The sequence below is a fragment of the Nomascus leucogenys genome, chromosome 7b (genome assembly GCF_006542625.1).
Source record: "Nomascus leucogenys isolate Asia chromosome 7b, Asia_NLE_v1, whole genome shotgun sequence".
In the NCBI taxonomy this organism is placed as follows: domain Eukaryota; kingdom Metazoa; phylum Chordata; class Mammalia; order Primates; family Hylobatidae; genus Nomascus; species Nomascus leucogenys.
This window is the reverse complement of record NC_044387.1, coordinates 105,477,166-105,489,437: the sequence shown is the minus strand read 5'-3', so window position 1 is coordinate 105,489,437 and position 12,272 is coordinate 105,477,166. Positions and strand designations below refer to the sequence as shown.

Below are 12,272 nucleotides of genomic sequence, written 5' to 3'. Positions count from 1 at the left end.
GCTCCAAGGGAGAAAAACATTTAGCTACACAATCCTGCTCCACCTCGAGGGTACCAAGGTTATTTTTTATCACTTCTTATTTCTCAGAGTTTTTTTTTTCATTTTTCAAACACTATTTGATTTGGCTTAATTGCAGATGTCATTTCAGGTAAATAATTTATCCTGCTGCTTTTCTTTGCTTGTCTGCACACTACTTTATCCCCAGGAATCCTACGTGAACCAGATCTACTTCACAATTCCCTACGAACAACTAACCTATAAGTGTCAAATAATTTTTTAGCCTAGAATTTGGGGTTCATGTTATTCATCTTGGCCACTACACACCAATTTAGAAGCTTCAGAATAATAAATTGGCTGGGCACAGTGGCTCATTCCTGTAATCCCAGAACTTTGGAAGGCCAAGGTGGGAGGAACACTTGAGCCCAGGAGCTTGAGACCAGCCTGGGCAGCATGGCAAAACCCCATCTCTACAAAAAATACAAAAATTAGTTGGGTGTGGTGGTGGATGCCTATATTCCCAGCTACTTGGGGCTGAGGCGGGAGGATCATTTGAGCCTGGGAGGTGGAGGTTGCAGTGAGTCAAGACAGCGCCACTGCATTCCAGCCCAGGTGAGCAAGCAAAACCCTACTCAAAAAAAAAAGAAAAGAAATTTAGGTGAGCTTTCTGTGGGGAGGGATTGGAGGGTGGAGAGAGGGAGAGTCATTTTTCTTAGAAAACTGAATGGCAACGGAATCACATATTTGCAAGTGCCTACAGGTCAAAGGAAGCATAATTTTGGTATTAATATTCTATGATGGCTTTTTTCATGGCTGAAATATCAACCAAGGAAGTACATTCAATGTTTTTTCACATTTCCAGTATTTTTGCAATTCAGCTTTATAACAATTTATAAAACAGCATTTTAAATCTCATAACCCAAAAACATGCAACAGCATTAAGATTTTTGTTCACAAACAATGATACAAAGGTTTAGATAAATTTTCAGAGTGATTCCAGTGGCCTCAGTTGTAGGGATAAGAAAACTGTGCCTTCCAGCTGAGAACAATTGATTGCCAAAGACAGAAAAAAAGATAGTATCTCAGTCTTTTACTACTCAGCAAATAAAATTTATAGAGGGCTTCTAGTATGTAAGGTAGAATCAATATCCATATCACTAAGCACTGGACACAAAAAGGAAGGTAAAACAAAAGCAAAACCAGAAAACAAGGCATATGAAGCTCTCAGTCATTTTCTGCTCATTTTCAGATATCAATTTGAACATATGGCTGTAATGTTTTCTAGGTTTTGCAAAAAGTAGCTACATCTCAACCCTAATCGTACTATTCCATTAAGGAAAAACAGTGAAAATGGTTTCTGACCCAGATGAAACTGCAAAAACAGGAATGGGTTGATCCTATAATCTCATTTATTGGCAACAAACAAATAGACCACGGTTTCTACATAGTAAGTGAGTTTCATCCCTTCAGGAAATTGAGGCTCAAAGAAGTGAAGTAACTTGCTCAAAGAGGTGGCAAAGCCACGTCTCCCACCTGCCAGCCACCCTTTCTACTCAGCACACTGTAGTCCTGCACATGGGTAAACAAGATAAGCTGCAGGAGTAAAAGACAGGCAAAACCGAAAATAGCACCCTCGTCCACTGGATATCCAGTTTGTTTAAAACACATTTACATGGAAAAGTATATGTAAAAGGCTGTACTTTGTAAAACTGCTGTACAAGACACAAACAGAACCAACGAGTGAGGCCAGGCGAGGTGGCTCACACTTGTAATCCCAGCAACGACACCTCTCTTCAAGCTAAGTATCAAAAAACTATATATAACTTAAATATAAAAAGTATGGGCTGGGCGTGGTGGCTTACATCTGTAATCCCAGCACTTCGGGCGGCTGAGGCAGGCAGATCACCTGAGGTCAGGAGTTCCAGACCAGCCTGGCCAACGTGGTAAAACCCTGTCTCTACTAAAAATACAAAAATTAGCCATGCCTGGTGGCAGGCGCCTGTAATCCCAGGTACTCCAGAGGCTGAGGCAGGAGAATCACTTGAACCCAGGAGGCATAGGTTGCAGTGAGCCGAGATTGTGCCACTGCACTCCAGCCTGGGCGACAGAGCGAGACTCTGTTTCAAAAAAAAAAAGAAGAAGAAGAAGAAAAAGCCGTGATTCTAAATATACATTATATAACCATATAAACTAATTTACACAAGTACACATATGAACAAAATACTTTAAAACATACCCTACGGGTCAACTTAAGGAGACAGAGAAATTCGTAACCATAAAATTATTTCATGGCTTTTATTAAGAAATAAACATTCAAGATCAAGACGCCAACTAAAGAAAAAAAAAGAAATACACAGAAATAATACAATTAATCACAATGAGAAATGAAAGAACACTTATCCTCACTACCAGGCAACAAAATCTTTCTTCTAAAGGCATGATAACACCCAATACAAATTCAGGTGCTATTATCATTCAAGTATATCTAGTTTTAGAACTGCTCTCAAAGAAATGAGTAGGCAAAAAGGAGGCCACTGGAGATTAGGGAGAATGAAGTAACATGATTGGAACTTTAGTTTTAGTTAGGTTAACCTAAAAATAGGATTTAGGGTAACACAGTAGAGAAAAACTATAGATGAGGATGCAAGTTAAAAGGCTCCCGCGTTAGTCTAGACAACAGGATGTTATGTAATCGCTACCCACAAATTTTCAGAACAAGGAATGAGCTAAGTAAACAGTATAAGAAAGAGAGCTTCAAGAGGGCTTTTTCTACCCTTGCCTTTTCCCCTGAGCAATTCAGAAATACAATTCAGAGATACATGTTCTGCCCAGGAGGTAGAGCCCCATGGGTCATAAAAGTCCACCACCTGGGTCTCTTAGAACAAAGAGACAGTCCTCATTCAACCAGAAACTTGTCTAAGACGACAATGATAAACAACAACAACAACAATTCTATTGTTCATTTAGATGGTCTTTTATGGTTTGTAAAGTTTCAAAATGCAATGGAAAGTTCTCTTCTAGAAAGATTTGGGGTTATTAGTTTATGTGATTGATAGAGCTATTTATTTATCCAACAACAAAAAAAGGATACATATTGCATGTCACTGAGAGAAGGGCATGAACTAGAACTCGATGAGCTGAGCTTTCTAAAGGGTGGGAGAAGTCATGCGAGCCTTGCTTCCTCTGTGCCACCATCTAACTCCCAGACAGCCAGACATCTGGAACAGCCATACGGTGGGCCTTGGAAAAAAAGACTACCACATAAGGTTTGCCTTATCTAGGACCTGTTCCAAAGCTGTTAAAAGTCCTGTTCTCCATAAAACTTCTGTTACACTTTGACAATGACCTTGCAGTATCTTCCACTGTTATGATTGTTTTCAAGTTATGACCCTGTCTATAACAATTACTTATAGGCATATTTACCATTGAAATTCAGAAAAGCATTAAGAGCCAATCAAAACTAGCTGAAATGTGCTCACTCTGAAATGTATATGTAGGCTGGGCATGGTGGCTCACGCCTGTAATCCCAGCACTTTGGGAGGCCAAGGCGTGTGCATCACCTGAGGTCAGGAGTTCAAGACAAGCTTGGCCAACATGGTCAAACCCCACCTCTACTAAAAATACAAAAATTAGCCAGGCATGGTAGCTCATGCCTGTAATCCCAAGCTACTCAGGAGGCTGAGGCACAAGAATCGCTTGAACCCGGGAAGCAGAGGTTAGTGAGCTGAGATCATGCCACTGCACTCCAGCCTGGGCAACAGAGTGAGACTCGGTCTCAAAAAAAAAAAAAAAAAAAGAAAAGAAAAAAACAAGTCTGAAATGTACATGTAACATTAATTGCAAAAAATGAGGGTAACGGTATTTAATTCTAAGATATTCAGACAGTGGGATTTTTTGTGTGTGGCATCTGGGGTTTTGTTGTTTTTCGGAGTTTTCTGCGTGGCAGACAGGGTCTTTTATAAGACAGTCTGAGGTCAGCATCCCCAAGGTCTTGAAAAAGAATTATATTTTCAATTCAAGAACTTTCAATTTAAGATTGAACACACCACTGAACAAATGGCATGTACTCAATAATTATACAATTAAATTATCTGGTCCACATTAGAGATAGTTTAGGGTAGGCTAGTGAAAATTAGGCAATAGATCTATTGAGATTTAATAGTAAGTCAAAAAGATTTTTATAAGTCTTTTTTTCCCTGTCTTCTGTCAGTTTTCTGGTAAATGTAGCTTTTGGAGAAACTTCTGAAGCTATCTGGTACAGAAGGGTAACTGTTCTGACTTCTCAAAAAGAAGAGTTCACTCATATTAGATCTGAACCCCTAAAATATAGTTTTACATTTTAAACTGGCTAACAAAACAGAGCAGTCATATGCTTTGGTCACTTTCCTCAAGTGTGCCATTTAACTTCCAGCATTTGTAGCTTTAGTATTTCTTATTGTTCCACAGAAAGCTGGAGTATATTATTGTGCTCTGCATTTTTGACTATTACTTCTTTCTTCTTTGTAATTCAGTCTGTAAAGACTTAAATCCTAACTTATATTGAGCTACAACACAAGCACAAATTTAGTGAGAAAAATATCAGCACACAAACATGTAGAACATGTATACATGCAGACAAACACACATGCCTTATATGGTAATTAACTCTTTAAATGTTTTTAAATTACACACTCTAAAAGCAATAAAATAGATATATAAAGACAAAATGGTACCATAATGTTCTCTAGTTTAAATTAGCTTCCAAGGAGGAGATTTTTAGATAAATATTTCATAAGCATTTAGTATAACTGAATTTAAATTACTACAGCCTTAACAAGTATATTGTTTAATGTTTTGCAAATGTACAGAGACCCTCAATTTGATTAATATTAAATCTATTATAGCTAGTTAATAACATTCTGAATTCCAATTAAATATATTGGTGCCGGGTTTAGAAATGTAAATCAAACCACTCCAGAGATGCAAATTATAACCACTAAAGATTTTCTACATGCTGATGAAACCTCTTAGCCTTCTCAATATACACTTCTAGATTCTAATTCTCCATAAAAGTAACTGGTCAAATTTTTCTTGGAAGGTGATTCTAGTTTTGTTTGTTGTTGTTGTTGCTGTTGAAGAACTACTGCCAAATGCGTGAATTTTACTCCCAATAACTAACTTTCTAGCAGCTACTAGCTCTCCTTTTGTTAAGATTATATAATGCTGAACTTCAGCAGCTTTTCCCTGAAAACCACTTTAAAGCAAAGAATAGGTAAAAAAAATTGTGAACATTAAGAATGTGGTTTAAAAAAAAAAGCAAAGTGTAATAAACTGAAACACTTACCCAAAGGCTTTGGAAAACATTTTCCTTTCAGAAGAAATCACTGAATAGAAATTAGCTTGAGGATAATGTTTTTGCCAAGTAAGTCTCAACCCTTATTCTGTCTTTTTTTTCCCCATAAGTACTTCTGAAACAAACTGGTCTAAAATAAAGGTCATGTCCAAGTACAGAGAAATTTCTAAGTATTCAAAAATTAAAGAGACACTCATGTTCATAGCAGCATCATTTACAATAGCCAAAAGGTAGAAAGCAAGTGTCCACTGATGAGTGAATGGATAAACAAAATGTGGCACATACACACACACACACACACACACACACACACACAATGGAATATCATTCAGCCTGAAAACGGAAGGAAATCCTGTCACGTGCTACAACATGGATGAAACCTGAGGACATTAAAATAAGCCAAACACAAAAAGACAAATACTATATGATTCCACTTAGGTAAGATACTTAGAGTAGTCAAATTCATAGGGACAAAAAGTAGAACAGTGGTTACCAGGGGCTGGAGGAAGAGAAAGGGGTTGTCACTTAATAAGTAAAGAGTTTCAGTTTTGCAAGATGAAAACAGTTCTAGAGATTGGTTGCACAATAATGTGGATGTACTTAACATTACTGAACTAAGGCCAGGCACGGTGACTCACACCTGTAATTCCAGCACTTTGGGAGGCCGAGGCAAGCGGATCACTTCAGGTCAGGAGCTCGAGATCAGCCTGGCCAACATGGTGAAACATCGTCTCTACTAAAAATACAAAAGTTAGCTGGGCATGGTGGTTTGCGCCTGTAATCTCAGCTACTTGGGAGGCTGAGGCACAAGAACTGCTTGAACCCAGGAGGCGGAGGTTGCAGTGAGCCAAGATCATGCCACTGCACTCCAGCCTGGGCGACAGAGCAAGACTCTGTCACACACACACACACACACACACACACACACACACACACACACACACACAAAACATTATTGAACTATATACTTAAAATGGTTATAACGATAAATTTTATGTTATGTCTATTTTAACACAATTAAAACTTTTTTTAATATTAAGGACAGAGTTCTAATTCCAGGAGTGGTAGAATAGCTTATATCAGACTAACCTTCCTATAGAAAATAATTCGGAAATCTAGAAAAAAATATTAAAAAACTACAGATGTTCCTCAGCTTATGATGGAGTTGCATCCTAATAACGACCCCATCCCACCCCACAAAAGTAAAAAAAACCATAAACTGAACTATCATAAATCAGGAACCATCTGTATTTAAAAGCACTGAGAGCAACCAAACTAAGCAATTAGAAGGAAATCTATTTGAAAGAAAGGAATGGCACTAGGTAAGATCCATGTTTACATACAGCTTTTCCCTAAAGACAACTGCAGTCTTAGAGGTACAGGCAGTAAACTGGAAGAGAATGTCTTTTGTGTTTTTCTTTTAATACATCAGGAAACAGATTTAAGAGTTGCCAGGGCTGCTGAAAATAAAGGCAAGAAATAAACGCCATGAAATCTGGGTACAGATTCTCAAATTCATTGCCGACTGTGAACTACACATGTATAGGGGTAAGACTACAGGAGACCAGTGGAAAGCAACAGCTGGAAGACTCAAAGAGCTGAGCAGATACTCCAACTACTGTCCACCAGGGAGACAGAGTTTGGAGCTAGAATTCCACTAATGGTGTTGGGCTTTTCATTGCAATTGTAGAAAGGCCATGAATCAGAAGAGTTAAGTCTATGTCCCCGGACTGAGGGATTCACTTTAGATTAAGGACAAAATCCAAACACACCCATCCTAAGAAAATGTATAAAACCAAGTATCTTCAAGGTGATCAGCCATTAATTAAACTGCATACTAAAAACCTCTTCAGAGGAAGATAACAGAATCTAGAATGTCTAAAAAGCAGCATCCACATTGTCCAGTATACAATCAAAAACAACTGGACGTCAGAAGAAACCCCCAAAAAGTGACATCTAGTCAAGAGAAAAAGCCATTAACAGAAACCAACATCAAGATAGCCCGGATGTTGGAATTATCATAAACGAACTTTAAAGCAGCTACTACAAAATATGTTCAAGAAATTAAAAATAAAAATGTTGTAATAATTGACAGACTAGAGAATCTCAGCAGAGAAGCAAAAATTGCAGAAACAACAAGAAAAAAGAACCGAATGGAAATTCTACACATGAAAAGCACAAAGTGTGCAATAAAAATTTCACTGGATGCACTTAACTACAGATTGGAGATGAGACAGAAAAAAAAAATTGGTGAACTTGAAAAAAATCATCATCATCCTATCTATCTAAAGAACAGACAGGAAAAAAAGACTGGTAAATTGGACTTTATCAAAATTGAAAATATCCACTCAAGGATAGCATTAAGAAAACAAAAGGCAATTCACAAACTAGAAGAAAAATTTTCTGTATCTGTATCTAACAAAAAACATGAATCCAGATATTTTTAAAACTATAAATAAATTATAAGTTTAAAAAAGAAAAACTTGCATAGACACATCACAAATAAAAATCTGAAAATTGTCAATAACACATGAAAAGGTGTTTAATATCATAGTCAGTAGGGATACGTAATTTAAGGCCACAATAAGATACACCCATCAGAATGACTAAAAGAGGAAAAAAACAACAGCAAATGTTGGTTGTAATATGAAACAACCGGAACTCTCATAAATTGTTGGTGAGAGTCTAAAAAGAGACAATCATTTTGGAAAACTGTCTGGTAATTTATTATAAAATTAAACATACAACTATCCTATGGCTCAGCAATTCTACTCCTATTTATCCAAGAGAAATAAAGACAGATGTCCACTGAAATATCTGTTGATAGCAACTATATTGACTAACTTGCCAAAACTTAGAAATAACCCAAATGTCCAACAGGAGAAAGGGTAAACATATTGTGATAGCTGTATCAGTGTAATGGAATACCACCCACCCAAAAGTAACAAAGAATAGACTGATATACACAATATGGATGAATCTCGAAAACATTATGCTGAGTAAAAGAAGCCAGGCATAAAAGAATACACACTGTATGGTTCCATTTCCATAAAGTTTTAGAAGAGGCAAAATGAAGTGATACCATGAAGGATGGGTGTTGATCAAAGGGGAGCATGAGGCAAATTTTCTAGAATGATGGAAATGTTCTCTATTTTGAATGAGGTGGTTATACGTTATGCACATTAATGAAAATTACTGAATTGTATAATTAAGATTTGTACATTTCAAAGTATGTAAATTTTACCTCAATAAAAGCAATTATGAATAAATCCTGTACATTTTTTTTGAGACAGGTCTCATTGTGTTGCTCAGGCTGGAGTGCAGTGGTGCAATCTAGGCTCACTGCAAATCTCTGTCTCTCGGGCTCAAGCAATCCTCCCACTTCAGCCTCCCAAGTAGCTAGGACTACAGGCATGTGCCACCATTCCCAGTTAATTTTTGTATTTTTTGCAGAGATAGAGTTTCACCATGTTGCCCAGGCTGGACTCCTGGGCTCAAGCAATTCACCCACCTCAGTCTCCCAAAATGCTAGGATTACAGGCATGAGCCACCACACCCAGCCAATCCTGTACTCTAAAATCATGATTATGAGATTATGAATAATTGCCAAATTTTAAATCCAGTAAGTTTTATAAGTCGTACTTTAACTACTAATAGAAATATTTTTTAAAATTTAATTATGTCCCCAAAGGTCTGAAATTCTGTGAATCCACACAATTTCAAACTGTTTCTGTACTGATATAGTACTCTCATTTTCAGATTTTCATATCGTGATTTTTGTGAACTATGATGAGCAAAACACATATATGTACATATCACTTATTCAGCTCTCTTAACTTCATGTCTAACATCATGTATTCACCTGAAAAACTCATGACTTGTTTTCTGAAAATTATCTGAAACTGTCAATGTTTTTAGAAATTTGATATTTAAATCTTTCTTAAACCTTAATTTGATCTTCAAAATATATTATCTTTTAAAATTTTAATATTTAAAAGTACACTTCTTTATTCCCACTTCCAGACATAGCCATATTTCACCTTCCACCACCCCGCTTCTGCCTTCTTCAAGACAAGCTTCATTGTACGTTCATTCCTCTGAAAGGCTACTATCACTTAGTTGGGTTTAACTGGTTCATCTATGAGTGAGCCTGAGTCTATTTATCTCAACATACCTTCTCTAGGTTATAGCTAGAAGAAAAAAAAAAATTCCTAAAACCCATTTTAGAAAAGAGAGAACAGATCTGTGCTTCATATGATGCAACTAGCTCTACATGGCTGGCTAGTTTCACATGATCTGGAAATTCCTACTCAACAAACGTGTAAATCTCTTACATGCAAACAAAACATGGATGTATTTAGTCATCAAATACAAACTCCTGAAGAAAAAATTCCTAATGCTACATGCAGACAAGAAGAATAAATTTGCTGGAGATTATTATTTTCCTCTTAGAACATAATGAATTGCTTTACATGGTAATTATATACTCTCATTTAATCCTTACCTTCTTTCAGAGCTTTATCCATATTATGAGAAATTACTACCCTTCTAGACTGAGCTGACTCATGTGAGTTTCCATACACAGGACTCTGAAATGAAAGGAAAAAAATACAAAGCAGATTACTGAATGAATAAATCACATATAAAAACAAAATCAAAGGTATGAAATGCCATCTAAACAAGCATTAAGATAAGGCTTAACAAATAACTGCAGTTTTTCCACAAAAGTAAATAAATGCTTAAGGTTAAAATTTTTTGGAAGAAAAATTAAGGAAGGATTTTCCCTACCAGATACCCAAACAGTATAATGACTGTATAGGAATAAATAAATCAACACAATGGTAGGGAGTAAACAAACTGATGTAGCTATATATGTGCAAATTAAGAACATAATTTTCTTAAGAAGAATTTGAAATTAATGATAAAAACCACACACTACTCGGTAAATGCTGTTGGAATAATTTGATATTCACATGGGAATAAAAGGTTACGGTCTTACACTTTGTATATAAATAACTCCAAAAAGATTAAACAGCTAAACATGTTTTAAGCTAAAAAAGAATTAAGAGGAAATAAGGGAGCAGCTTTTTATGATCTTGGAATGGAAAAGGCTTCTCTAAAATAAAACACAAAATCCAAGTGGTATGCAGGGGAAAAAAATGACAAATCTGACTACCTAAAATACAAAATTCTTGTTTCACAAAAGATAATGCAAACAAAATATAAATGATAGACTAGGAGACAATATCTGTAACATATGTAACAAAGAACTATTATTAAATATATAGAGACTCCAAAAATAAGAAAAATAACTCAAAAGAAAACCAAAGAAGTTGAAAGGGAAATCATCAAAGATAAACAAATGACCAATAAATGTATGACAAAAAAATGCAATCGCCTTTTTTATTAGAGGAATGCAAATTAGAGCAATGAGATACCATCAGACTGCCAAAGCAGCGGAAAGGACTCACCTATCTAATGTTGACAAGGACACAGGGAAATGGTTGTTTTCATATATTGTTGGGAAAATATCTATTTCTACAAGCTTTTAAGAAGGCAACTGAGCCACATATATCAAAATTTTAAAGGACTTTTTTGAGTCTCACATGTTGCCCAGGCTGGAGTACTGTGGTGCTCACTGCAACCAGTCAGCTCACTGCAACCTCCGCCTCCCAGGTTCAAGCGATTCTCCTGCCTCAGCCTCCAGAGTAGCTGGGACTTCAGGCGCACGACACCACACCCAGCTAATTTTTTATTTCTAGTAGAGATGGGCTTTCGCCATGTTAGACAGGCTGGTCTCGAACTCCTGACCTCATGTGATCACCTGCCTTGGCCTCCCAAAGTGCTGGGATTATAGGCGTGAGCCACCGCACCCGGCCTAAAGGACTTTTTATTCTGCAATGCCACTCCTAGGACTCTGCCCAACAGAAATGCAAAAAAGTACATGTATAAGAAATTTTACTACTATATTAATTATAGGGGCAAAAAAATTGGAAGTAACGCAAGTTTTTATATATATGTCAATAGTCAAAGAGTTAAATAAATTATTGGTATACCATTAAAAAGAATGCTTTAGGGATACATATATACCTTCATGGAAAGTCTTCTATGATGGGAAAATGTTTGCAAGCACAAACACTTTTAAAAGTGGTTTCCTCTAGGCAGAGGTATAGAATTTTAAGTCTATGTGTGTCTGTATAACAGCAAGTGATGTTAAAAAAAAATAACTGTATAAAGATACAGCTTTGGGCTGGGTGCAGTGGCTCACGCTTATAATCCTAGCACGTTGCGAGGCCAAGGGTGGCGGATCACTTGAGGTCAGGAGTTTGAGTCCAGCCTGGCCAACACAGTGAGACCCCATCTCTACTAAAAATACAAAAATTAGCTGGGCATGGTGGCAGGCGCCTGTAATCCCAGCTACTCGGCAGGCTGAGGCATGAGAATAGCTTGAACCCAGGAGATGTAGGTTGCAGTGAGTTGAGATCTCACCACTGCACTCTCCAGCCTGAGAGAGCAAGACTCTGTCTGGGAGAAAAAAAAAAAAAAAAAGATACTGCTTGGTGGCATTGTTTTTCTTAAAGGAGAGACTACAGAATGAAAACCCCACTATCTGGCTAGTGAGACTACATTAAAAAGAGGATTTTTTCACTTGATCACATATCACCGTAATCAAAAGCATGTACAATGTAATTGGGGTCTACTTACTGGTTTGGAAGGAAAAAAGGAAACAAAAAAAATTGCAGAACATTTTTTTTTCACGTGAGAAATATTACAAGTTCTTGACCAGCAGTGCCACATGACTTGGAGAGCTAAAAGGCTAATGTTACTGTCACCCTCATCCTACAAACAAGTGTGGAGAACCACTTCATTCTCAAGCAGAGGCCAGACCAGCACAGATGCAATCAATCCCACAGCCCCAGGCCACCCAAATGGGAGTGGAGAA

The 12,272-nt window shown here is 37.0% G+C and overlaps 1 protein-coding gene across 2 annotated transcripts in view; it reads right to left on the bottom strand.

Moving 5' to 3' along the window:
- SNX25 (sorting nexin 25) overlaps positions 1 to 9,913 on the bottom strand; it is a 117,619-nt gene extending 107,706 nt beyond the window's left edge. For both annotated transcript variants that reach the window (XM_030816389.1, XM_030816390.1), the window contains exon 1: positions 9,834 to 9,913. In XM_030816389.1, the coding sequence (XP_030672249.1) occupies positions 9,834 to 9,855 (22 nt within the window). In that variant the 5' untranslated portion in view covers positions 9,856 to 9,913. The remainder of the gene's footprint in view (positions 1 to 9,833) is intronic.
- Positions 9,914 to 12,272: the final 2,359 nt, after the last annotated feature.